Below are 27,939 nucleotides of genomic sequence, written 5' to 3'. Positions count from 1 at the left end.
CAGAGTGTTTGTTGTGGGGAAGGAAGGGAAAGGAGAATGTTAGCCGCTTTGAGACTCCTTAAAGGGAGTGAAAGGCGGGATATCAAATCCAAACTCTTCTCAGCCTCACTGTTGTGGTCCAAAGGAAAGCAGAGCAATACGTCAGCTTGGCTGCAGGAGTTGCCGGAAGGATGCATACAAGACACCATCCAACCACCTTAAGGACTCCGCTCTGGATTAAGGGTTACTCCTTAGCCTTTTGTTCTCCCGAAGATGTCCTTCAAGGCAGTGAGTATATGGATTTTTCCTTAGCAGGGGTGTCCAAATTTTTTTCAAAGAGGGCCAGATTTGATGAAGTGAACATGCGTAAGGGCCTACCAAAGTTGTTGAGCTTTTCTTAGGATTTTACCTCATGAAATAAACTGCCACAGGGGCCAGATTAAACTGACTGGTGGGTCGTATTAGGCCCCCAAAACGGACTTTGGACATACCTGTGAAGGGAAGCTTTGCTTCTGCACATGATTCTGCACAAACCGTTCTAAGTTGAGACATTCCTTCATCACCCTAGAATGTTCAGTTCACACTGAGTTCATGAAAACATTGTACCCTGACCTGTTCTTAATGCATAGTTGATCACATCTACGGAACGTGATTGTTATGTACTTTTAAGTCTCGCTGTATCAATCACTAGTAATTGTTTAAGTTTTGCTATATTAATCACTAGTTATAATTTAATTAGGAGGTTTTCATGCCTGTCTAGTTCTGTGCTCCCTTTCCCAGCCTTTAATCTATTGGTGATTAATGCCTATATGCAACCTTTGCTTTGTACTTGTGTTTAACCAATCAGCAACAAGCACATATGTGGCAATGCTGTAATATTCAATAAAAGGGACTCCCCGAGACATGCTCGAGAGATGCCTCCCATATGACACTTGCTACTCGTCTGTCGTTTATTCCAACCCAACATACCTGCCTTAGGGTTTACTCCTGAAGACATTCTCATGAAAGCGTATAGTGGATGGGCTACCTTCCCAGGTAGACGAGCCCCATCTGCCCCTCATTTTCCTCTACAGCACTTACAATAACCGCCTTCTTGAGTGTTGAACCCACTATTGGTCTCATCTGTTCAATCCACCAGAGCCTGTCTTTGCATGCAGGGGAAATCCCTAACTCACCAAGAGTTTGAAACCCATTGGCTAACCTCACCTGGCACCTTCCATTCTTATAATCAATAAAACATTGCACATTTATTTGTCACTTTTACCTAACTAAAGTTTTACTTGGATGTCACAAAATTATTATTAAAGTATTGGGCTTTATCCAACATTACTCCTGCTCAGAGTAGGCCCATTTAAATTAATAGGCAAGTCTTAGGTCCTTTAATTTCAGTGGGTCTAGGTGTATAATTTAGTTGAGTATGGTTTTTTAATTATTATTGACCAGGTGGAATGTATAATGTAGTTCACTTCCTTATTCATGGGAAGGATATTTCCAGTAGTACAGTCGTACCTTGGAAGTCGAATGGAATCTGTTTGAAAACCAAATTGTGGCTTCTGAAGCTCCTGCAGCCAATCAGAAGCCGCGGAAGCCACGTCAGACATTCATGTTCCAAAATAATGTTCGCAAACAATCATTTCCGCGTTTGTGGCATTCGGGAGCCAAAACATCCGAGTTCCAGGGTGTTCGGGATCCAAGGTACGACTGTACAGATCAATTGCATTTTAAATATTTAGAATATATCATATTTATAATTATATATATATATATTTATATATTAGGCATATTTATACCCTGCTTTTCTACTTTAAACCATTCAACAGCGCTACTGTAGATAGCTAGCAACAAATGATGAAAGAAGGGAAATGCCAAAAATTAACAGTGTTCAAAAACCTCTGAAATCAGGTGTAGGTAGACTCATAGATGTGAAAATAGATGGATATGTTCTGCCTCCACTGTTAGAGGGATGGAGGAGTGGGTGGCATGGGTAAGTGCTGGCTTAGGGCAGACAGAGGCTGTTGGGGCAGCGTCTCATTTTCCCTAATGGATGATCCTTCACTGTGTGTACTGTATTAATTCACTTCAAACCATGGTAATCCATGATAAGCTAGCTCTGCCCTGAACATCTTTGCCAAAGCCCTACACCTGGTGGCACCAGCAGGCTTAGAAGGACAATCAAACATCCTTCGCCTAGGCTGGAAAAACAGATACAACAATGTCTTCTGCTTTGTTTTTGTGTTTTTGGCTGCTCGCCTTCCTGCTGTTGCACCGGCTGATGTTCCTCTTTCTCTCCTTTCCACAGCGGCCACTAGGAGTCAGCTGTCAGAAGCGAAGCCTGTATATGTAAACAACCCGCCAGCCAATTGCTGCCTCCTGTCATTTCAAATCCATCCAGTGGGTTTCTTTTTGAATTGTTAACGTCTCTGTGAGTCACAGAGCCTTCCTGACAGATCGCTTGCGCTTTCAAACAGGGCACCCGGCGGTGGAGATCTTCGGAGGGGGCTGGTGGTGGTGGGAGATCCTTCCTACCAGCTGAAGATCCCTTCCTTCTCCGACCTGACGCGACATGAGGAGGAAAGAACCCACATCGGGCAGGTCCAGGGACACCCCGGTGAGAAGGTCGAGTCGCTTGCAACCGGACAGAGTTGGAGAGCAGGTGAGGCGTGGTAAAGTTTGCAGGGCAGGGTGCATGTTCAGTGCATGCAGGGAAGTCTGCCAGGCTCAGATCCCAGCATATCCATTGAAAGAGAGTTAGGTTCCAGGGCTGGGGAAGACCCTTGCGCTGCCAGAGTTAGGCAGCTAGATGGACCAATCAGTCCGAGCGCCAAGCTGCTTCCTGTACCAGCTGGACAGCTCCTCAGTGGGAACAACCTGCCTTGCCAGCAGTGAAGAAATCTAGAATAGTGATTCCCCAACTTCTTGCACCACAGACCACTTGAAAATTGCTGAGGGTCTCGGCGCACCACTGAATTATTATTTTTTTGCCTGCTGTAGCAGTTGTGCGGTGCTCTGCTGGACCAGGCATAGGCGAACTCAGCCCTCCAGATGTTTGGGACTACAACACCCATCATCCCTAGCTAACAGGACCAGTGGTCAGGGATGATGGGAACTGTAGTCTCAAAACATCTGGAGGTCCAAGTTTGCCTGTGCTAAACGCTGCATAATTTCTAACTGTATTCTTGTTGCTGCTTTTATTTCTTACATATTGTATTTAATTTTACAGCCGTACCGTGGATCTCGTAAACCTTGGCTCCCAAACAAATTGGCTCCCGAACGATCAAAACCCGGATGTGAATGCTCCGGTTTTTGAACGATTTTGGGAAGCTGAATGTCCGGCGTGGTCTCCGCAGCTTCCGATTGGCTGCAGGAGCTTCCGCTTTGGTTTCCGAACGTTTTGGAAGTCGAACCGACTTCTGAAATGGATTCCGTTTGACTTCCAAGGTACAACTGTATTACCGTTTCACAGCACAGAATGCAAATTGTATCACAGTAAAATGCAATATAACGAAAGACGCTGTACCTCCCTTCTCAGAGGTAGTATGCCTCTGAATAGCCCTCTTCAAATATCTAAAGGGCTGCCACATGGAAGATGGAGCAAGCCTGTTTTTTCCTGCTTCGGGGGGTAGGACTCGAACCAATGGCTTCAGCTTATAAGAAAAGAGATTCCGATTAAACATCAGGAAGAATGTTCTGACCATACGAGTTGTTCGACCGTGGAACTGACTTCCATGAGAGATTGTGGACTCTCCTTCCTTGGAGGTTTTTATGCAGAGGTTGGATGGCCATTTGCCAGGGATGCTTTAGCTGAGATTCCTGCATTGCAGGGGGTTGGACTAGATGACCCTCGGGGTCCCTTCCAGCTCTATGACTTTGTGAATACCAGTTGCTGGGAATCACAAGTGGGAAGAGTTGCACTTGCACTCATGCCATGCTTGTGGGTTTCCAACAAGGATCGGGCTGGCCGCTGTGAGAACAGGATGCTGGACTAGACGAGCCATTGCCTTGATCCAGCATGTTCTTCTTATGTCCTTACGTTAAGCAATACAATTAAAAATCAATATGAATGCTTAATGTGATGCATGTGCTGTTTCTGATCTTCAACCACTAATCCACAGACCTACCATAAAGCACCTAAACGAAGCTCACAGATGACTCACAGACAGAATTTGGGAATCCCTGAGCTAGAACAATATTTCTCCTGATTTCTAGTTACCAGCAAAGCAATTATTACAGTGGTACCTCGGGTTACATACACTTCAGGTTACAGACTCCACTAACCCAGAAATAGTACCTTGGGTTAAGAACTTTGCTTCAGGATGAGAACAGAAATCGGGTTCCGGCGGCGCAGCTGCAGCAGGAGACCCCATTAGCTAAAGTGGTGCTTCGGGATAAGAACAGTTTCAGATTAAGAACAGACCTCCGGAAGTACTTAAGTACTTAACCCGAGGTACCACTGTATTTCAGATTGCTAATGAAGCAAAATTCAGATTTCTAGGTGCAATTGACAATGTTTCTCCCGACTCCGTCCCCAAACTGGCAATAACGCTGATGGATTTTGTCAGCCCACAGCAATAGGGAATCCTATTGCTGCTGTTGTTAGTAGCATTACTTGGTTGCATTATACCAAAAGTCTCAAGGTGACTTTGCAAGACAATTAAATCAAAGCTAAAAGATAACCACCACAGTAAAAGCTGAAATCATGTGCAAATATGTATCATTTGGTGTGGTGTGAATTGATTGAACAGGTGAGCAACCATCCCCAGCAGCAAAAAATTGCTGTTAGTGGTGATGGACTTAAAATGATATTTTCAGTATATGTCTGTGTATGATTCTAAGCCAAGGGGAAACAGCAAAAGTGTCAATGTAAGATGTCTAATATGTCTCATTTCACGGCCTTTATAGTCAATTCATACATTTTAATTAAAGTAAATCTTAATTTTTAAAAAATATATCTATATGCATATCTGTATCTCTATATCTAATTACCAGGCAGGTTCCTAAGTGGTTTCAGAGTATTTGCTCTCTTTGGCCAGAATACTTGCAGGACAGGAACAAAATTTCCCCTTAGATCCTCTTAAAAAGCTGATAATTCGGGAAAGGGGCCTGAAACATTCCTGAGGGGTCAGCCTCCCTCCCTCTGGTGCTGAAGGAAATTGCCTCTGTGCCACACTAATGTGTCAAATGCTTGAACCAGGAATGGGAAATATCTGGCCCTCCACAGGTGGTTGGACTACAGCTCCCATCAGCCAGCATATGACCATTGGCTGGGAATGATGGAACCTGGAGCCTGGCGACATCTGGAAGGCCACAGGTTCCCTAAACTGGCCTTTAAACTTCATATTTGATGGAGGAGTGAATCTTGAATCGATAGCTGGATTTTGAACACCACTTTTGGAAAGGAAGCCACAATTCAGTAGCAGAGCACAGATTTTGCTCTGCAGAAGGTTCCTGCTTCACCTCTTGGCACCTCCAGTTTAAAAGGAACTCTTGGATGATGACGACGACGATTTTATTTGCACCCTACCCATCTGACTCTGTTGCCCCAGCCACGCTGGGCAGCTTCCAGCATATACAAAAACATAATAAAGCAGTAAACATTAAACTTCCCTATACAGGGCTGCCTTCAGATGTCTTCTAAAGCCTCTGAGCTTGCAAGGAGTGACACAAATGAAAGTTTACAGCAGCAGCTTCCACCAACCATGCACTCACGCTTGCAGAGAAGTGGGCTTTGGTGTCTCGGTGAGAAGGAGAAGGGGAGATCTCAGAGAGGTTGGGCACACTAAGGGCATCGTGCCCGAAGCCCATCCTGCCCCCACAAACTGGAACGGGCACTGGCCATACTGGCTGTGGGAGCTGGAGTCCAGTAACTTTGGTAAATGTAAAGTATTGCACTTGGGCAAAAAAAATGAGAGGCACAAATACAAGATGGGTGACACCTGGCTTGAGAGCAGTACATGTGAAAAGGATCTAGGAGTCTTGGTTGACCACAAACTTGACATGAGCCAACAGTGTGACGCGGCAGCTAAAAAAGCCAATGCAATTCTGGGCTGCATCAATAGGAGTATAGCATCTAGATCAAGGGAAGTAATAGTGCCACTGTATTCTGCTCTGGCCAGACCTCACCTGGAGTACTGTCTCCAGTTCTGGGCACCACAGTTCAAGAAGGACACTGACAAACTGGAACGTGTCCAGAGGAGGGCAACCAAAATGGTCAAAGGCCTGGAAACGATGCCCTATGAGGAACGGCTAAGGGAGCTGGGCATGTTTAGCCTGGAGAAGAGGAGGTTAAGGGGTGATATGATAGCCATGTTCAAATATAAAAAGGATGTCACATAGAGGAGGGAGAAAGGTTGTTTTCTGCTGCTCCAGAGAAGCGGACACGGAGCAATGGATCCAAACTACAAGAAAGAAGATTCCACCTAAACATTAGGAAGAACTTCCTGACAGTAAGAGCTGTTCGACAGTGGAATTTGCTGCCAAGGAGTGTGGTGGAGTCTCCTTCTTTGGAGGTCTTTAAGCAGAGGCTTGACAACCATATGACAGGAGTGCTTTGATGGTGTTTCCTGCTTGGCAGGGGGTTGGACTCGATGGCCCTTGTGGTCTCTTCCAACTCTATGATTCTATGATTCTAACTTTTGTATGGCTGCAGGTTTACCCATCAGCGGCAGCTGGTCCAATAGGGAGGCAGTGGCAGAGCATGCAGGAGATTAAAGTTGCAATTCGTGGCACCTCTTCTTTAAAAAGATCGCAGGCTGCTGAGCTGTGAAAGACTCTCCAGCTGAGAAACCAGAAAGCCAGATGGCAGCCTTGACAGCAATGCTGGGGTTAGATCACTCAGAGGCCTGACTTGGGCAGAGGCAGCTCTTGCAGCGCAGGCTCCTTTCAAAGGGCAGGAAGTTTTCTGTGTGAGTGGCGGGCGGAGGAGGCGGGCAGAGAGCTCCTATCTCTTTGTGACTGTAAAAACATCTGTGCAGCAAGAGGAAACTCCCAGGGGAGCTGCCTTGTGCTAATTGCAAGTAACGGTTGCGGAAGGCACCCTTCGGTCGGATCCTTTGCACACACGTGTGCTTTCTCTCGCACAATCCATCAGAGCACCAATACTCCCTCAAGTCGCTTTTGGATGATGACAGGGTGATCGGTTCTCTTCCTTTATTTTTTTAAATACATTTTATTAAAGTTTGAAAAAATAATTTAAAGGTTAATATCAGAGAGCTTTTCATCAAGGATTAAAAAAAACTAAGAAAGAAAAAAATCCAATTCCTCATCTGTCAACTGTATGTAGAAAATTATTCAACACAGCCACTCCAAGATAACACCCAACAAATCCACTTTCTATAAACTAATATTACCTTCAGTCCTTAATCCCAGATACAGTGATACCTTGGTTCTCGAACTTAATCCGTTTGACTCCCGAAACCGTTCGAAAGCCAAGGCGCGGCTTCTGATTGGCTGCAGGAGCTTCCTGCACTCAAGCGGAAGCCGTGTCGGATGATCGGCTTCTGAAAAACATTTGCAAACCTGAAATATACTCGGAGTCGAGAGTGGATTTCATGCTCTTTATTCAGCTCATAGTGGTGAGGAGGAATGGAAGTTCCCCCACAATATCTGCTTTATATACATTATTTGCACAATGGGCTGCACGTGATTGGCTAATTCCAGGATTCTCCTGTAGGCCAATCAGGTTGTGGATTAACTTCCACCTGGAGCTGGATTAGGTGGCTCCTGCGGACCAATCATACAGCTGCATTGTTCTAGGACCAATCAGACTGCTGCATTTTGGATCCTATTGTTCTAGGACCAATCATCAGACTGCTGCACTTTGCATCCTATTGTTCTAGGACCAATCATCAGACTGCTGCATTTTGGATCCTATTATTCTAGGACCAATCAGACTGCTGCATTTTGGATCCTATTCAACTCAGTACATAACAAAACCGGAACACTTACTTCCGGGTTTGCGGTGTTTGGGGGCCAATTTGTTCAGGAGCCAAGCCTTTTGAACACTGTTTCGTGTTCATTTTCTTTTTCATGCAAAAAGTCTATAAGGGGTTTCCAACCTTTAGTAAATGTTGACAATGGCTTACTCTGATTAAAACATCAAGGGTGATCAGTTCTGATGGCTCCTTGAAACATATTTTTAATTTCGGAAGGCACCAGGATTATTCCCAGGATTGTTGTGGGGCAGAGAGGATGTGCTTTAAAAGTGCGTTAGGTGTATCGTGCATACACAGTCGTCCTCATCAACCTTCTTTCTGTACAATAAGAAAACAAAAAACCCCTGCTAAGAGGAAGTGCCCCACTATACTGTAAGGCACCAGCTGCCAATCAACATGACTCTGCACTGTTTCTCAAACGCAGGTTTCAAGGGAACCACAAAGCTTCAGAGGAAGTCACGTCGCTGACATCCTTTCTCCCAGGGAGAGCATCAGAGCTCACAGGAAGCAGGCCAAGCCAGCCAAGGACCCATCGCCCAGTCCCCCCAGAGGTTCTTCGCAATCGTCGGAAGAAGCAGAAGCTCATGAAGACAGCGGGCAAACTGTGTTGGAAAGAGACACCCCCTTGGTGAGTCTATTTCAGCTAGTTGAGGCAGCTGGACTTTGGCATAGCTGTCAACCATCCCTTATTTGGCGGGAAAGTCCCTTATCCCAGCGCCGGGTCCCACTGCTGTCCCTTATTGATGATGTCCCTTAAATTTCCCGGGTTTCAAAGGAAGCAGCTCCTCTCCCTCCCTCCCTGCTGGCCAGGGAGGAGGGAGGCTCCAACTGTGTTGCTTGGCTGCGTTGCTCACCCAATAAGGAGTCTAAGAATGACTGGGGGGTGGAGCTTGCATGCTTTGTGCCGATCAAATTGGCTGCGTTGCCTTTGCTCAGCGCTTCCCAGCGGAGAGGTGACGGTGGTTTTCCTTGCTGCATCCCGTTTGCCGGGTTGCTGCGCTGCGGGAACTACCGCTTGAGGCTTCATTTGGCTGCTGGTTGACTAAAATCCCTTATTTTGACTGCTGATCCCTTATTTTTGAGGCTGCTAGTCCCTTATTTTCAAATCTGTAAGTTGACAGCTATGGACTTTGGCCATAGCTGTGCAACACAGACAGGGTCACTCTCGGGGCTGGGGGATGTACAATCCAAACCCTTCTCCAAATTCAGGACCAAACTAACTGTACTGCAGGGAGATATACTTACTTATTTATTGCAGGAGTAGGAGAAATTTTCTGGTCCGAGGGCCGCTTTCCTTTCTAGGCAACGTTCCAAGGGCCACACGCCAAAACTGACCTAGGTCACACAGGCGCATCATTTATTTGTAGCACATCGCTTCCCCCAAATAATCATGGCAAATGTGGTTTTGTGGTTTGTTAAAGGCAATTGAGCATTGTAGCTCTTTGAGGGATGGATTAACAGTCCCCAGGAGTCTTTGGGGAAAGTCATGTGAATTAAATGTGTGGCGTGGATGCGGCCTTCCTTGAATCTGGCGTGACTTACTTCTGTGTAAGGAAGCGCAAGATTGCTGAGTCAGGTGACAATGTGAACCAGGGAGTGTTGAAAGGGCTAGAATAATAGGCGCAGGGATACAGGAACTCTTTGTCAGACCCTCAAGCTGTTGTTGGACTCCAACTCCCATCAGCCTCAGCCAGCATTGCCAACAGTCAGAGATGATGGGAGCTGGATTCCAGGGTGGGGTGGGGGCATTCACTGCTCAAACAAACAAACAAACAAACAAATGGGGAAGTACCATTCGGAAGGTCAGCTGCCTTGTTTCTGTCAGTCAGGATTTGGTTCACAGGCAGAGTCCATTACAGTGGTGCCTCGGGTTACATACGCTTCAGGTTACAGAAATAGTACTTCAGGTTAAGAACTTTGCTTCAGGATGAGAACAGAAATCGGGTTCCGGTGGTGCGGCAGCAGCAAGAGGCCCCATTAGCTAAAGTGGTGCTTCAGGTTAAGAACAGTTTCAGGTTAAGAACGGACCTCTGGAACGAATTAAGTACTTAACCTGAGGTACCACTGTAATAGTAAGAGGACGACGACAACCAAGATGTCTGCCAGAGCTGGGCTCAGTGAACATAAAAAGACATCCCTCCATTTTCCTTTTCAGTCCCCCTTTGTCAGGCTGAGGAGACTGGATGTCCCACAGGAAGAGGAGCCTTCCCCACCCCGAAACGGGGCAAAGGAGGTAACAAGGGATGCGTAACAAGAACAGGGGTCTTTTTTTAAGCAGAGCCATCTGAGGAAATGGCTGCCATCTTCCTCCATACCCCAGAAGCTGCCTTATATACTGAGACCACTGATCCACTTAGCTCAGTATCGTCTGCACTGACCGGCAGCAGCTCTCCAGGATTTCAGGCAGGGAATCTCTCCCAGCCATACCTGGAGGACTGGACATGGGACTGTCAGCATCTTGTACCGCAGGAGCAAGCAAACCAGAAACTCTTCCATTTAACTGTGTTTCCAATTTTGTCCGAACCGGGGGGGGGGGGGGAAAGAATGTTACACCAGCTTACAACCATGGCCTAATATCCTGCCTTGTTTCCTGCCTGTTACTTCTTGTTTTCCCATTTGGATGAAATGTGAAACTACAGGTTGAGTGGAGAACCTTGGGACTGGATGCGGCCCTCCAGGCCCCTCTGTCAGGCCCTTGGAACGCTCCCCAGCCACACACACCCTCTCTCCATGCCGTGGAGTTAATATTTACATTTGTAGCCCCACCCACTTCTTTGGCCCCACCTACCACTGGATTGTGGCCTCCGGAAAGTTACTTAGAAATGAAATTGGCCCTTGGTCTGAAAAATGGAAGACTTCCTTGTTTGGTAGCTCGCTTGCTCAGAGGGATAGCGTGTGTGTGATCAAAAGACTCATTTGGATCTCGTCATGTGAAGCCAAGATACGATTTTCACAACATGAGCTTTTTCTTCTCTTGCCAGCTGCCTCAACCAAACATCGAGTGGGAAGTGGTGAAAGACAAGAGGGCCCGGCTACAGGTTCTGGAGACCTCTCAGCCGCGAAGCACCAAGGCCAGGCCCCAGATGGAGAGGAGGATGACGGCCAGCTCACAAGGCAGGGTGGAAAACGAGACGTTCGCCCTTGGGCAGCAGAGCAGGGCAGGAATCGCCGCCTTGTCCAAGGCGCCAACCATGAAGAAGGCCGACTCTTCTAAGTCACAGGCAGGAGCCCCCCAAAAGTGGGCCAAGGTATATTAGAAAATCCCAAAGCATGCTCCAACATACCCCATATATTCTCACTAAACTGCTTTAATCTGCGGAACAGGTACTTTCACAAGTGCCATGTAATGTTCATCCTGCCCTGGCAAGGAAACAATCCTTTTAGTATGGCAGCGCTTACTCTCTAGAACTCCCTGCTGATTGATAGTCAGCAAGCACCTTCGTCGTATTGTTTTTGGTGCTTGCTTAAAACTTTGTATTGTTGTTTGGGCACGTCTAAACATTCTGCACAAAAAAACAAGTCCGCCGTTCCACACAAAGGCAGGGCAAGAACTGCCACAATGGTGAGGCAATGCAATTAAAAATAAAACTGAAAGAGATTTAGAAACATCTACAAAGTAGTCTTTAGCAAAATCTAAAAATGCGCAGAACAGTCGCAGGCTCCCACAGCTGATAATTTCAAGGTTGCCAGAATCTGTTACGCACATTTGTTTTGAAACTTATGGATTTTATCTATATTTTGGTAAATTTTAAGTCAACTTCTTTTTAAAGTTTGATTGTGTTGATATTTTCTTCTGAATATTTCATATTGTTTTATGCCAACCGCTTAGGGTTTCTTGCTGAGTAAGCGGTATATAAATCCGGTTAAATAAAAAAATCAACATGGAGGCAAAAACACACAGAGTTTGAAATGTATGAGATAGTTGCTTTCTCAGTGGGGTGACAAGAGGGCACTCCCAGACTTGCTATTTTTGGGTGAAATTCAGTCACCTACCGGCAAATTCTGGCTCTGCAATTCTAGTTGTTTTGGAGCGCTTGTGCAACAAACCCACTTCCTCAAAAGATCTGACTTTTGGCGACAAGGAAAGCAATAGTGAAAATGCAGTGGGAAATGTGTGGGATTACATTTGCTTTGACACGCTTTCAAACCTCTCCGCAAACAAATCAGAATGAATGCTCATTCAATGAAGGCACATAAATGACTCAGTGGTAGAGCCTCAGCCCAGTATATCTGAAGGAGCGCCTCCACCCACTTTGTTCAGCCCGGACACTGAAGTCTAGCTCTGAGGGCCTTCTGGCGGTTCCCTCGCTGCGAGAAGCCAAGTTACAGGGAACCAGGCAGAGGGCCTTCTCGGTAGTGGCACCCTCCCTGTGGAACACCCTCCCACCAGATGTCAAAGAGAACAACAACTACCAGACTTTTAGAAGACATCTGAAGGCAGCCCTATTTAGGGAAGTTTTTAATATTTGATGTTTTATTGTGTTTTTAATATTCTGTTGGGAGCCACCTAGAGTGGCTGGGGAAACCCTGCCAGATGGGCAGGGAAACCCAGGCAGATGGGCAGGAAGACATTCCCTGTCTGAAACACTGATAGTGGGGTAGGAGAGCTGGGAAAAATGCCAATATATTTATTTCACATCTGGCAACCCATGCACCCTTTGGTTTCAGATAGTGCATAGGTAGACAGATCGAAAAAGCTCAGGACACAAATTTTTGTGGCCCTCCAGCAGCTATGGCGGCTCATTTACCAAAATTAATTTATTTAGCGTTAACTCCAAAAGTGTATACTCGATGCTGACCAAACTAAGCCTCCTAGAGCAAAATGTACATTGGGCTTAGTTTGGAGATGGCACTAAATAATGCCCTTCTTCCTCTCAACCCCTTTTGTCTTCTCAGCGTCTCCCATATCGGTCTGTTCTCTTTTTCCTTCTTTTCTTTCTTATCCTGGGCTTTGTTTGCTGGTTCACATGGAAACACGGAAACCCTGGCTCCTTCCTGGGGCTGTTGGGATACGAAGCATGGAGATGGAGCAACTTCCCGAAACTGTGGAATGCGGTGGAGGAGTGCAGTAGTCAGTGCAGGCAAGTAAGGGGCATGCGCATGTAAGGGCTACCAGCTATTATTTTTTATTGTTAATTCAATTTAGGTACCGCCTTTTATCAGAAGATCCCAGGGTGCGGTGTACAGCATTAAAAAAAACACACTGCAGAACAATTAACAAAGAGACTCCACGCACTGCATAACACAAATGTTGTAGACAATTTTGTTGAAATATGACAGGCTTTTATAAAACACTTTACTGATAATCCTGAAGAACAGCAACTACCGAAATCAGAGGCTGGACTTTGGCAAACTTAACTAGATTGATCTGTCCTGGAGGGAGGAGCGGGGCAGGTTGTTTTTGTACCCTTCTCTCTCTCTCTTTTGTAATTGTTATGTATTAAAGGTAAAGGTAAAGGGACCCCTAAGCGTTAGGTCTAGTCGTGACCCACTCTGGGGTTGTGGCCCTTATCTTGCTTTCCTGGCCGAGGGAGCCGGCATACAGCTTCTGGGTCATGTGGCCAGCATGACTAAGCCGCTTCTGGCAAACCAGAGCAGCGCATGGAAATGCCATTTACCTTCCTGCCAGAGTGGTACCTATTTATCTACTTGCACTGGTGTGCTTTCGAACTGCTAGGTTGGCAGGAGCAGGGACCGAGCAACGGGAGCTCACCCCATCACGGGGATTCGAACCACCAACCTTCTGATCAGCAAGTCCTAGGCTCTGTGGTTTAACCCACAGCGCCACCCGCGTCCCTTAATTGTTATGTATTAGAAATCAATAAAACTATATTTAAAAAGGAAACACTGAAAAAAAGAAAAAAGAGCTTTCAGCTGGGGTGTTGTAGTCCAGGGGTGGGGGGAACCAGGGCAGAACCTCGCCCTCCAAGCCTCTTGGTCTGGCCCTTGCCACTTTTCTCAGGCCGCACCCCTCTCACCATAGCACGGCATGTGGGATGGAAGAGATTCTGAAAAGAAACCCAAAATCCATGGGGTTTGCCAACCTGTCCAACATAGAAAACAGCACCACTGCATTTCTTTAGCCTTCACTTTCTCCCCTCTCTTCTTCCTGGCTTTAGCCTGGTGTTGGTGGAGAGCATCCCGTCCACTTTGGATTACGAAACGCTGACTCCTCACCATCCAAGCATCTACCAGGCTTGGATGAACCTCCTGGATGGTGCCAACAGCAGTGTGGAGATAGCAGCTTTCTACTTCACCCTACGGGACTCCGATGTTCACGTGGAGGATCCCTCTTCGAAGCAGGTCAGTCGCTAGGATGGGACAATCTCGGTTCCAGTTTTTCTGTTTCTCCTTTTTCCAAGCTTCAGTCCTGTACATTTCCACATCTGTTTGCATTTTTTTTAAAAGCCACGTGAAAATCAATTAGCATTTTACTGTATGCAATTTTGCCTAATGCACACATTTTTGCAAATCTGTTTCTCCCAATAGAATGCATTTTGTATGTTATTTTCTCTTATAGGTGCATTGTTATGCACCCTTTACCCCAGAATATTATTTTTTGCACGTATTACTTGATAGGAAAACTGCATAGCAAAATTTGGAGAACTGTGTGTTTGTGTAATGCGGTTTGTGTCGTTTGTGTGAATTAGCTGGATATGCCTTTAAAAGCAAGGTGAATCCAATTTATCCCTCATGTGTTAGTCCTTCGCAGCTAGTATTTGAAAGGTAGAACAATGCAAGGATGCATACAATCTTTACAGAGAAAATTATGCATCTTTACTAAATTAGGTAGGGCAGAGGTTTTCAACCTTTTTCTTTTGAGTCCACAGTTCCCTTGACCAACTACATTATTTCTTGACACCCCTGTGGGTCTCAGGAGCCCAGTTATGTCACCCCTTGCCTGCCGAGCTGGCAGCCTCTCATCCTTTTTTTTGAACACCCTCCCCTGTGAACAGTTCTCTCAGCCTCCTCTCCTCTCCCCTCTCCAGGGGAGTCCTTTGGTCAGCAGCCCCTGGTCTCTGAGCTTCCCCTCACCATTCACCTGCAGAGCTTATAGCCAGGACTGCTGCAATAGACAGCTGTGCAAACCTTTGGGAGGCAAAGACACACACCCCCTTGACCATTATGTAGGGGGTCTGTGGTGGGAGTATACAATCCCATTGTTTCAAGACATAAATTTGTAGGGAAGTAAAAGTTTTCATCTATTTTTTGCACCAGCAATATTCCCCCCAGAGGGAGGTGCACCGTTCCTGGAGGTACTGCAATACCAGGTCGATGCATGGAGTGGACGGAGCAAGCCCCTATTCCATCTCCCAATTCCAAAAATCCATTTAATATATAGTCCTCAAATAGAGGACATATCAGATATTAAACTGATAAGAACAGATACTACACTTGATCTTAGCCAAAAGGCCGAGAAGCGATACCCAAGGAAACAAAAATTAAGCAGGACTCCTTTCCCGATGCCTTTTGAACTGTCGGTGGGAACCTGGGCGCTGCAAAGCTCTCACCGCCCCCTCGGAATCAGCACCGTTTCCAATTCCACAAAATATACTCTGATAATGTTTCTGCTTCTGTTGTCCAGCTAAGCAGCCTCTTGATGGACAGTTTAATCTCAAAAATAGTGGATTCTATCGACCTTGTCAATTTCTCAGCCATCTGTCTTCTTGCGTGATGGCCATTGGTGTGCAATCTGCATAAACCCGCCCACTTACCTGTTAGGTGCTGCCTAACTGCAAACTTGCTGCACACCAGCAGAGGTCGCAGAGGTTTCCCTTTGATAGCTTGCTGTTCATTCCAGAGCATCCTGCAAAAACAGCTGTGCAAGCCCAGCAAAGCAGTGCTGCAGAATAAATTTCCCCCTTAAAACATTGGAACGCTGTAAAAGGAATTCTTGATGTGTAATGACTGCAGAAAATCTTTCTGGTTCTGCAGACCCTTTGAAGCTATTTCCTAGAAGAGCCACAACCTTTATGTTTACCTGAAGATTTACTTCCTTTTGCTCTTTCAGCTTTGATTTGAGCGTGAAATGCACGTACAACTTGGTCACGAGTGTTTAATACCATCCTTTTACTGACTTGCCTTAATTAAATAAATTGCAGGTATCTCTGCCCCCCAAATAAACTCCCTTTGCTTCACGAGATGGAGATGTGAGCATCTCTAGGTTCCATGCATAGCAATGCTGTAGTAAGCGTCCGGTTGTGCTTGTCGTTCTTGCAGGGCAAGGCGGTGTTTGAGTCTCTGCAGGCCTTGCCTTCTCGCGGGGTGAAGCTCAGCATCGCTGTGAACAGCCCCCAGTTTTCCCAGTACGACACAGATGAATTGGCCCGCCATGGTAAGTGTCACGTAGAGCAGGGTTTTTTGTACTACCTGGAAACCTTTCAACATTCAACTGTTAGCCAACTAAGGTTGTTGTATGCGTTATTATACCATTAAAGCACACTCTTTCCCTCAAAGAGTTCTGGGCAAGTTGTTAAGGGTCAGTGGGGATTGTAACTCTTATGAGGAGTAAAGTAGAATGCCCAGAATTCTTTGAGGGCGAGAATGTACAGTAAGCCCATAACTTCTGCTCATTGAACTTGTGCACATTCAGCTTTATACTCTTGACCAAAATAATAATAATAATAATAATAATAATAATAATAATAATAAATAAGGCAGACAGGCATCCAGGAGAAAAGATTTTGGCAATCCCACCCACCATTGAACAACTGTGTTTTTACTACAGTGGTACCTCAGGTTACATACGCTTCAGGTTACAGACGCTTCAGGTTACAGACTCCGCTAACCCAGAAATAGTACCTCAGGTTAAGAACTTTGTTTCAGGATGAGAACAGAAATCTTGCTCTGGCGGCGCGGCAGCAGCGGGAGGCCCCATTAGCTAAAGTAGTGCTTCAGGTTAAGAACAGTTTCAGGTTAAGAACAGACCTCCGGACCAAATTAAGTACTTAACCCGAGGTACCACTGTATATGCAATTTTGGCTTTCGGTGCAATCCCCAGAACCTCCATGTAAATTGTGGGCTTACTGTACTGTGAATATGTTTTATGTTGGAGTTAGGTGTGTACGTGTTCCCTTTGTCTTTGGTTAATGGTTGATCTCCCAGGTGATTTCCTGAACACAGGAAGCTGGTGGGGCCTGTATTTTAACACTTTGCTAAATCTGAAAGGGAGAGAATCTGTATTCCCAAGTATCTGAAGAAGTGTGCATGCACACGAAAGCTCATACCAAGAACTAACTTAGTTGGTCTTTAACGTGCTACTGGAAGGAATTTTTTTGTTTTGACTATGGCAGACCAACACGGCTACCTATCTGTAACTGTATTCCCAAGTGTGAAGGCTAGAAGCTTGCTGAATTCTGAACACTCAGTTCTGCCCTTGGTGGCAGAATATACATAGATTATGGGTGCATGTGGTCTGTAATGGCATCGGCTCAGTGGGTTTGCTTTTGGTAACTGGAGTAGCATAGGGACTGAGCTACAAGTAAAATAGCCCTTCGTTCGAATCTCACTTTTGCCACCAAGCTACATAGACTTAAATGAGCCATTCTCCCTCATCTTCAGTATTTCCAGTATGGGAGTAACACTGGGGTTGCAATGAAGGGGCAGAGGCAAATCTAGGGGGAGATAATTCCAATGGCTCGGTAGAGCATCTGCTTTGCATGCAGAAGGTCCTAGGTTCAATCCTCAGCATCCCCAGGTACGGAGGTGACTGGGGGAGTCTCCCTGCCTGAAATCCCAGTAAGCTGGTCAGTGTACACCAGGGGTCGGCAACATGCAGCCCATGGGCCAGAAGCGGCCCATGAAGACCGTTTTACTGGCCCACGAGCTGCCCCTGAACCAAGCCATCCGCTTGGCGAGTCCCCCGCACGCTGCACTAAACCGGCGCAGCGTGCTGCGGGGACTTGCCAAGCGACACCGGAAATCGCGTCTGCGCATGCGCAGATACCGGAAATTATGTCTGCGCATGTCCAGGCGCCAGAAATCTCTTCTGCGCAGGTGCGATTTTCAGCATCTGGGCATGCACAGAAGTGATTTCTGGCACCGCAGACATGCGCAGACGCAATTTCCGGCGTCGTGCTGCGCCAGTCTGGCCCACGGACAATCTCCGTGGAAGCGATCCAGCCCATGGCCGGTAAACCTTGCTGACCCCTGGTGTACACACTGCTGAGTTAGGTGGACCAGTGTCATGATATGGTATAATGCGCCATTCCTGTGTTCAATAATGCAACCTCGCAGGGCTGTCGTAAGGATTACAAAAAGCTGAATGCACGTGACGCACCATATAAGCGATGGCGACACAAAGGCCTCTTAACATCATTAGGATTATTCCAATGGGGAAATGGAAGGCGTTAAATTCTTGCCCCTTCCTCCCGCAGGTGCAGATGTGCGGTACGTGGACATGAAGAACCTGACGGGAGGCATCTTGCACACCAAGCTATGGGTGGTGGATCGGAAGCACATCTTTGTGGGCAGCGCCAACATGGACTGGCGCTCCCTCACTCAGGTACCTCTGGGCGTCGTGGGTGGTAGAGGTTCAAGAGCATGGGCAGGGGATGGCTGCGCATTAGAAGCATCTGAGGATGTGCTCTGGGGATTGTCAATGGGGTGGAGACTCTCACAACCCACAAAAGAATTGTCAGGGTCAGGCACTCTGCTAGGCCTATACTTTTGCCCATCGGACCTTGGGGGGGGGGGGTTCTTGCTAGCAGTGGCAGAAGCCATCAACAGTTCTTGAGCAACACTGGGGGTACTTCAAGACCCGCCGGGAGCTATGGACCCAGTTCTGTGCAACTCTCTCCTGGCTGAGATCAGGCAGGAGAGGGTTGAAGAAGACTGGAAGAAATTTAAGATTTATTTACAAAAGTACTGTAATTTGGTTGAATCCTAACAAGGAAGCCAGAGCAGAAATAACTGTCTACCATTAAATTATAATTTTTTATTTGAGTTTAACCTAAATATTGCACTTAAGAGTATAAACAAGATGATAATTTGCTTGGAAAAATTCGTTTTTAATGAGGAAAGTGGAAGCGGGAGACGTGAGGGAGTCCGCAATAGAATGAAAAGATGTTATGAAACCTATTTTGTTTGTTAAATATGTATCTGTAAAAAATCTTAATAAAATTTTTTATAAAAAAAAAAAAAAAAAGAGATCAGGCAGGTCCTTTCTCCCTGTTGAACTTCAGGCGCTTGGTCAGAAGACTTTTTTTTTTTTTAAAAAAAAACCCTCTCCGCAGGCATTAGAAATACACATTCTGATTTTATTTTTTATTGTATTGATTTCACAAATTTATATACTGTACCACTCGATTATAATAAAACCTCAAAGCTGTTAAGAAAAACAAGAAAAGAATAAAACTCAGTACAAAACAGCTAATAATAACAATTAGAAACAGATAGAAAATGAAAATTAACATTCTAACTGTCTGGATAGGCTTGCCTAAATGAAAATATATTTTAGCAAGTGCCAAAAAGGGCACAGTGAAGGTGCCTGCTTTATGGTTAAGTTTAACAGGTTCTTTGTTGTATTGTTGTGTTAATTTGAGGGACTGTGGTGCCATATAGCACATAAATAATTGAAATATAACAATGATGATTAACATTTTAAATTGCTACAATGCCCCAGAGCAATACTGCACCAGGGGCATAGTGGGTAATTAAAATGGCCGCTGGATTCAGCTGCTTGGTGCTTCTCAGAGCATTGGTCCATGGGGGAGGCAAATTAAAGAGGCGGCCCAGGGCAGGTGTCTGTGAAGAGCCCCACCTGATTTCTAGTGCTGATGCTGGCTCTACAGTTCATAGAGCATTTTTGTCAAACAGGTGCAGGTCGATACAACTTGAGAAAATAAAAAATGTTCAAGGTGCAATGTGGGGCAGGCCGGTGAGGGGTGTACCCTGAGGGCCAGGCAAGAGGGGCTGTGTTTTGTCCTTAAGCCCAAGTCTCCCCATACCTTGGGGCTTAGCCTAGACAGACAGGCAAATCTCCTAAGGTCCTGCTCACCTTGTTCCTTCTATCTTACAGGTTAAAGAGCTGGGCGCTGTGCTGTACAACTGCACCTGCCTAGCTAGGGACCTACACCGAATCTTTGCCATATATCGCATCCTGGGGAAAGATGGGGCCTCCATCCCGCCCAAGTGGCCGGCGGACCTGGCTGCCAAGTCTGGCCTGACTCATCCCCTGAAGCTGCAGCTGAATGGCACCGGCGGTCAGCTGTATCTGTCTGTAAGTTGGGGCGGGGTGGAGAATATTTTTCGGCCCACGGGCTGGATTTCCACACTGGGTGGATGACAGATGTGACTCTTCCCTTTGCACGGTAGGCTACATTCCAGCCTATCAGGGATCCCAGGACCCTCAGCCTCACTGGCCTACACCCACAAAGTAGCTGTGTCTCTATTTCTTTCTTCTTTTTCTGCCACCAGTTATCCCCAAATTCTTTGAAACTTCCTAGTAATGTTAGGCTTGGAGCCGTCAGAGACAGGATGAACTTGAACTGGGTTTATTCCGTGAGAAAACTGACCCACATAAAGGGCACTCAGAGGTGGCGGTTGGCAGTTTCTGTAGACTTGAGAGCCTCTGCGACTAACACAAACCTCCAGACGGGTTTTTCCCCTCAAGCAAAATTTCCTGGTCCTCCACGCCGGCCAATTACTTCCATACCTCCCTTCTCCAACTGCCTCTTTTTACAGTTAAAAGTCAGTCAGAAGTTAGAATTACTTATATTATTGCATTTATACTCCACCAAGGAGCCCGAGGCGGCCTGCATGGTTTTATCCTCACAATTTCCCTGTGAGGTAAAGTTAGGCCAAGAGGCCCTGACTGACCCAAGTTAATCCAGTGAGCTTCATGGCTGAGGGTAAGATTTGAACCCAAGTCTCCCGGGTCCTAGTCGGACAACTCTAACCATTACACCACGCCACCAGGTGAGAACAACTCCCTATCCATTTTCTTCACACCACGTATCATTTTAACACCAGGTTCTGCTGATTTTTCCGAAACTAAACAGCCTCAAATGCTGTATGTTGCTCAGCCCCCTTGATTTGTGCCCTCCTCCTCTTCTGCCCCCTTCGAAGCTCTCTGATTTTGTGGTTCCAGAGCTCTCCACCGGCCCTCTGCTCCTCAGGCAGAACCTCTGACCTCACCGCCATTTTGAGCACCATCGAGGATGCTGAAGACTTTGTCTACATTGCTGTGATGGACTATGAGCCCCAGTGCACATTCTGCAAACCAAAGAGGTAGGACGAAAAGGGACCGAAAAGGCACATAAAAATCTGAACCTAATAAGTGATGCAGGCATAAGGGGAAGGGGCCATAGCTCAGCGGTGGAGCATCTGCTTTTTAATGCAGAATACCACAGGTTCACAGAATGGTCAAGTTGGAAGGGGCCCTAGTCCAACCCCCTGCAATGCAGGAATACGCAGCTGCCCTATATGGGGATTGAACCTGCATCATTGGCATTATCAGCGCCATTCTGTAATGAAATGAGCTATCCAGTTGATAATATCTCCAGGCAGGCTGGGAGCACCCCCTGCCTGAAAACCTGCAAAGCTGCTACCAGTCAGTGTAGACAATACTGAGCTAGATAGACAGTTTGGTCTGAACCCTTATAAGGCATCTCCCTGTTTTCCTAAAGCTAAAGTTGGACATGCCTATTCACTTCAGTGGGTCTACCCTGAGTGGAACTTGCCCTGGACACAAGCTTATTGTATTTTAGTGTTTTGTTGGAAGCCGCCCAGAGTGGCTGGGGAAGCCCAGCCAGATGGACAGGGTATAAATAATAAATTATTATTATTATTATTATTATTATTATTATTATTATTATTAATTAAGCTTTAGAGCGGCATATATCTGCTCTGGAATTCAGATGTCAATGGAAAATGGCCTGTTAAGACTGTGTTCACACATCATACATCTAAAGCCCATTCTCTGTCCCCCCCAAGAATCCTGGGAACTGTAGATTGTTAAGGGTGCTGGGAATTGTAGCTCTTTGTGGGGTAAACTACAGTTTACAAGGTATTCTTGTGGGGTGGGGATCATGGGCTTTCAATGTATGGTGCGTATGCAGCCTTAGCCGCTTTGTAGGGGCACCACCAGCTTTGGGTTTCCAGGGACTAAAGGACTCCCCGTTCCCTATACAGTGGTACCTCGGGTTAAGTACTTAATTCGTTCCGGAGGTCCGTACTTAACCTGAAACTGTTGTTAACCTGAAGCACCACTTTAGCTAATGGGGCCTCCTGCTGCCACTGTACCACTGGAGCACGATTTCTGTTCTCATCCTGAAGCAAAGTTCCTAACCCGAGCTACTATTTCTGGGTTAGCGGAGTCTGTAACCTGAAGTGTCTGTAACCTGAGGTACCACTGTATAATAATTCTGTTGTGCTTGGCTTGGCACTCCCAGGTTCTGGCCGGTCATTGATGATGCTCTGCGCACTGCGGCCTGCGAAAGGCGGGTGAAGGTGCGTCTCCTCATCAGCTGCTGGAAACACTCGCATCCCGCCATGTTCGTCTTCCTGGATTCGCTCAGAGTCCTCAGCTACGAACCTCTGCATTGCCCCATTGAAGTGGTGAGTCTGGGAACCAGAGAGAACAAGCAGGCAGGCCTGCTTGGATGCAAGCTGTTTGGCGCCCTTAGGTGCTTCCTCCACTGTCAGAGCCGGCAAGCTTGCAAATGACAGTGACTGGGAACTGCAGGAGGGGAGAGTTGCTGTTGGGCTCAGATCTTGCTGGTGGGCTTCCTGCAGGCATCTGGTTGGACGCTGTGAGAACTAGTGTGCAATGAAAAGGTTGCCTGGAGGAGCCCTGGGGAAGGTCCTAGTCCGAAGCTCTAACCCAGAGCTTGCCAAACAGCTGGGTTTCCAGCTGTTTTTGGACTATAGTTCCCATCATCCCTGACCACTGATCCTGCTAGCTAGAGATGATGGGAGTTCTAGTCCAGCAACAGCTGGAGCCCCGAAGTTTGTGGAAATTCTGTTCTAACCACTACACCACAATGGGCTCCACTCTGTTAATGGTGTTCGTCAGGTTCAGAAAGCTGCTGCAGGAATCCAATTCAGAATCTGGAGTGCCAGAATTATAGGAACGTAGAACTTGGGAAGTGAAGGTTTGAACTCAAGCCTCTTGAAACCCAGTGTGGTGTAGTGGTTAAGAGCGGTAGTCTTGTAATCTGGGGAACCGGGTTCGCATCTCCGCTCCTCCACATGCAGCTGCTGGGTGACCTTGGAATAGTCACACTTCTTTGAAGTCTCTCAGCCCCACTCACCTCACAGAGTGTTTGTTGTGGGGGAGGAAGGGAAAGGAGAATGTTAGCCGCTTTGAGACTCCTTAAAGGGAGTGAAAGGCGGGATATCAAATCCAAACTCTTCTTCTTCTCTTGGGCAGGGGTCAGCAAACCTTTTCAGCAGGGGGCCGGTCCACTGTCCCTCAGACCTTGTGGGGGACCGGACTATATTTTTTTTGGGGGGGGAATGAACAAATTCCTATGCCCCACAAATAACCCAGAGATGCATTTTAAATAAAAGCACACATTTTACTCATGTAAAAACACACCGATTCCCGGACCGTCCATGGGCCAGATTTGGAAAGCGATTGGGCCAGATCCGGCCCCCGGGCCTTCGTTTGCCTACCCCTGCTCTTGGGCTTAGCCCAACGCTCTAACCTCCACACTAGGTGTGACGAACCTTTGGCCCTCCTGATGCTGCTGAACTACAACTCCCATCATTCCTAGCAAATTGGCCTTGTTTGCTGGAACTGATGGGTGTTGTAGTTCAGCAGCATTCAGAGGCTCAGAAGGCTCCCTGCATCAAACAGTACCTATCCAATTAGGCCAATTTGCAAAGAAGCGAACAGGCCTTACCTCTGGCTCCTGGTGGGGTGCAGAACCAGAGGAGGCATCTCCCATTAGTGGTAGCAGTAGGCAACTTTTTTCTCCTTTCAGAAACTCTTTGTCGTTCCCTCGGAGGGAGAGCAGCCACCGATCCCTTATGCGCACGTCAATCACAACAAGTACATGGTGACCGACAGAATCGCCTACATTGGTATGTAGACCTTGTCTGTGTTTTATGGCTCTGTCCCTACTTCCACTTAGATGTCCTTTGAAGTCCCTTCCAACTGTGATGATTCGAAGCTAGTACAGTGGTCCCGCGGTTTTCAAACATCTCTGTTGACAAACGTTTCAGAAATCGAACAGCGAAAACCCGGAAATGAATGCTTCCATTTTCGAACGTGCCTTGGAAGTTGAATGGCTTCCGCTGCCTCAATTTTCTCAATGAAATTTGCAGGCCGCCCCTTTGCACCTTGGTTTTCAAACATTTCAGAACTCAAAGGGTCTTCCAGAACGGATTACGTTCGAGAACCGAGGTGCCACTGTATCTATTTTGCTTTGGGGGCAGGACAGGGAGGGGCTGGAGAATCTCACCTTAGCGCCATGAAATGCAAAGATGCATTTGGCACAATGTGAAGTTTGAGACCAGGTTGCTCACCTTGCTCTGCTGTTCTGCCTCTCTGGACCCCCAACCCTGCCTGCCTTTTGCTCTTCTCTGCTTCCCTGAGTAGGAGGAAGTCAAAGGGGCAGTTTTAGAAGGTCCCCTTCCTTGTCAGAGAGTTTAAAGATGCCCATGGTGGCAAACTGTTGCTGTACCTCAAGGCTCTGGAAGCTCAGACTTGTGGACCCCAATGTCCACTGTTATTATGAATTAGATTTATCAGTTTCTTCTTCCCAAGGGTCTCCAATCATTACTATTATTGTTGTTTATTAAATTTGTATACCGCCCTATACCCGCAGGTCTCAGGGTGGTTACAACATAAAATCGCAATATAAAATCACTAAATACATAATAAAAACAAAAACACAAACAACCCAATAATCCCACCCCCCCAATACATTTTAAAAGGACATTAGATGTCAATCAGCCAAAGGCAACTTGACCCATGCCATGAATGTCCCCAAAGCCACCTCCTAGCCTGTTTCCTCCCCTTTGGATTTTTCAGCCACCTAAGCACCCAGGAAGTCCCTAATCTGCTGTGTATTTGTGTGTGTGTGTGTTTGTGTGTGTTTCCCTCTTTGCCAGGTACCTCCAACTGGTCTGAAGATTACTTCACCCGCACCGCAGGCGTGGGTCTGGTCATCAACCAGAGTGAGGCCTCTGCAGGAACCCCGGGACAAACCCTGCGCCAGCAGCTGGAGAAAGTGTTTATCCGGGACTGGGACTCTCCCTACGTTCAGCCGCTCAGCAAACACTGGGAATGTTCGAGGAAGTGAGAGCGGAGGGTGGCCCACTCCACTCCCTGCCTGGAAACAGGTTCAGGGCTCAGCCTCGCTCTGACCCCTTGACCTGGAAGCACTCCTTTCAACATCCTGCAGTTTAGAAGCTCTTGCCTTGGTGCCCCTGCTCCTGCGCTTGAGTCCCGGAGGAATCTGGCCAGCAGGCGATGTTGGGGGTGGGGGGAAAGGATGTTGGACTCTTTTGGTCATCAGTCCAACCCAGAGCGGTTGCTTCTGAAACTCCTAAGCAGCCGCTCATTCTGTTGGTGCAAGTGAGGAACAGCTACAGCTGCTTGGCCACCAGAGCTGGAGCGCTCTAGCGCATGCCTAGGGAACCTGCAGCCTTCCATATGTTGCTTAACTCCCATCAGCCTCAGCACAGCCAACTCACTGCAAGGGATGATGGGAGTTGGAGTCCAGCAACATCTAGAGGATCCGACATGTTCCTCACTTCCCCAATGCAGAGTGGGACGAGCTCTAGCTAACAGCAGAAATGTGAACTCAGGGTGGGAAGAATAGGGCAGGAAGGGGGTTTTAGCTGCATCCCAGCTTCCTGTTTACACCAAGGATGGGGGAGCCTGCAGCTGCCCACCTCCCATGTTGATGAACTTCACCACCCTGATCGTTGACCGTGCCAATGGGAGTTGGAGTCCAGCAAAATGTGGAGGGCCACCAGTTGGCCACCCTTGCTTTACAGGAGGAATGGGGGGGGCCCTTGGTCCTCGGAGCCAAATACGACCCTCTGGACATCTCTGTTGGGCCCACCTGCTCCCCAGGTGGCATCCTTCCCTGGCCCTGCTCTCAGGCCTTTCCCCCAGGAATTGTGGCTCCATGGTGATAATGCATCTTGCTGGCCTGGGTGGAGGATGGAGAGACATATGCCTGGAACACAGCCTAGTTACCGTATTTTTCGCTCTATACGACGCACCTTTTCCCTCCTAAAAAGTAAGGGGAAATGTGTGTGCATCTTATGGAGCAAATGCAGACTGCACGGCTATCCCAGAAGCCAGAACAGCGAGAGGGATCGCTGCACTCCCTCTCGCTGTTCTAGCTTCTGGCTTAGTTGGGTGCAGCCTCTTCAGGGCAGTGGGGAACCTTCATCCCGCTGCCCTGAAGAGGCTGCGCAGCTATCCCAGAAGTCATACAGGCTCTGCGCAGTACTCCCTTTAAAGAATTGTTTTTTCTTACATTCCCCGGCTAAAAACTAGGTGTGTCTTATTGTTGGGTGCATCTTATGGAGCGAAAAATACGGTATGAATATCAGAGGCTGGCCCATTAGGGCAAATGGGGCAACCTCAACTTGCCCTCACCTACCTGCCTGCCTTCTTACTTACGGCCAGTCCAGGGAACAGCCCTGCCTATCATCTTCCTCCTGTGTAGCCTCAGTGTTGTAGAACTCAGCAGGGAGGAAGACGAGGATGTGACTAAACTGGAATGCTGGGTTCAAGCTGTGACATTGGTTCTGGCTTCACTGTTGGGCTCTTTGCCTTCCACCTCCCCAGTCCTAATGGGCACCAGCCACCGCTCTAGACAAAGCTAAGAGCCACATCTGTCTCTCCAACCACTTCTTTTACAGCCCGCCCCCCATTCACCACTGGCCTGTGGCCCCAAGAAGGCAATGTGTAAATGCCGCCCCACCAGCCTGGCTTTACAGAGACGGATGTTTACATTCCAATATTTCTTTTCGTTTGTTTGCTAGCTTGCCAAAGTTTTCCAGTTGCCCAGTTGACAGAGAATGGCGCTGCCTTCTGCCTCGCTCTCTCCTTGCTGCTTGACCCGAACAAGGTCACATCTGTACCCTCCGTCTAAAGCAGGCGTAGGCAAACTCGGCCCTCCAGATGTTTTGGGACTACAATTCCCATCATCCCTGACCACTGGTCCTGTTAGCTAGGGATGATGGGAGTTGTAGTCCCGAAACATCTGGAGGGCTGAGTTTGCCTACGCCTGGTCTAAAGCATTCTCTTAGTCGTGGCTTCCCCCACAGAATCCTGGAAATTGTGGTTTATTAGGTTTCGCTTATCAGCTCTTAGAACACTTTATGAACTACACTTCCCAAGATTCTTTGCACGAGGCATGCCTGTTAAAGCGGTGTGAGAGTACCCTGGAATGTAATGGAGCATTTGAAATGGGTGTAGATAAGCTCTGAAGGGAGGGGGCTGCTGGGACTCAAGTAAGATGATTAGCTGCCTTCCTGCAGGTGTTTTTATTCTAGGGGCATGGCTGTGTATGTGTGTGCATCTTTCAAAGATATATCTTAGCAGTGCAGCTATGTACAGGTTTGCTAAAGGGATGACGTTGCTTTTTTATGTTGTATATCCCCTACAAGGGAAGAGGATCAGCAGGGAAATCAACTAAAAATCAGAAAATGGGTAAATCAGCCAGAAGTCAGCTATCAGCTGGAAATAAATGATGAGGCAGGGAAATCGGCTGGAAATTAGAAATCAGTATGACAGGGAAAGGGTCCTCAGGTAGATTTATTTTGGGGGGAAATTAACTCAGGGAGCATGTTTGAGTTGGGGAGTTATGTGCCTTAAGCTGCAATCTTGTGTATGTCTACTCAGAAGTAAGTCCCACTGAGTTCAATAGAACTCCCATGAAAATTGCTGTGGAATTGCAGCCTAAATGTATATGAGCTTTAAGCAATGAGTGAGACAGTTCACCCTCTTTGGGGATAGGGAAATGCTTGGGGTTGGGTTGGGTTGGGGCTGGAGTTGCATTCGTAGCAGAATTTATTTTTGATATTACAAGTGTTTTTAATAAAGAAGTCAAATTTT

At 47.1% G+C, this 27,939-nt stretch overlaps 1 protein-coding gene across 2 annotated transcripts; it reads left to right on the top strand.

The window, feature by feature from the left end:
* Positions 1 to 123: 123 nt before the first annotated feature.
* Positions 124 to 27,939, top strand: LOC309358427 (5'-3' exonuclease PLD3-like). 2 transcript variants are annotated; one of them, XM_081891484.1, is made up of 14 exons: positions 124 to 267; positions 2,279 to 2,632; positions 8,335 to 8,538; positions 10,066 to 10,143; positions 10,892 to 11,158; positions 12,807 to 12,991; positions 14,030 to 14,213; positions 16,131 to 16,245; positions 18,287 to 18,414; positions 19,930 to 20,130; positions 21,001 to 21,140; positions 22,304 to 22,469; positions 23,840 to 23,939; positions 24,972 to 27,939. In XM_081891484.1, exons 2-14 carry the CDS (start codon positions 2,543 to 2,545, stop codon positions 25,160 to 25,162), a joined length of 2,049 nt encoding a protein of 682 aa, XP_081747610.1. In that variant the 5' UTR covers positions 124 to 267; positions 2,279 to 2,542; the 3' UTR covers positions 25,163 to 27,939. The 2 variants fall into 2 exon arrangements, with proteins under 2 accessions (XP_081747610.1, XP_081747611.1); XM_081891485.1 differs by lacking the exon at positions 10,066 to 10,143.

This window comes from Podarcis melisellensis, assembly GCF_964234715.1.
Source record: "Podarcis melisellensis genome assembly, chromosome: 16".
NCBI classification, from domain to species: Eukaryota; Metazoa; Chordata; class Lepidosauria; order Squamata; family Lacertidae; genus Podarcis; species Podarcis melisellensis.
The sequence above is the reverse complement of the archived record's forward strand: the minus strand, read 5'-3'. Positions and strand labels throughout refer to the sequence as shown.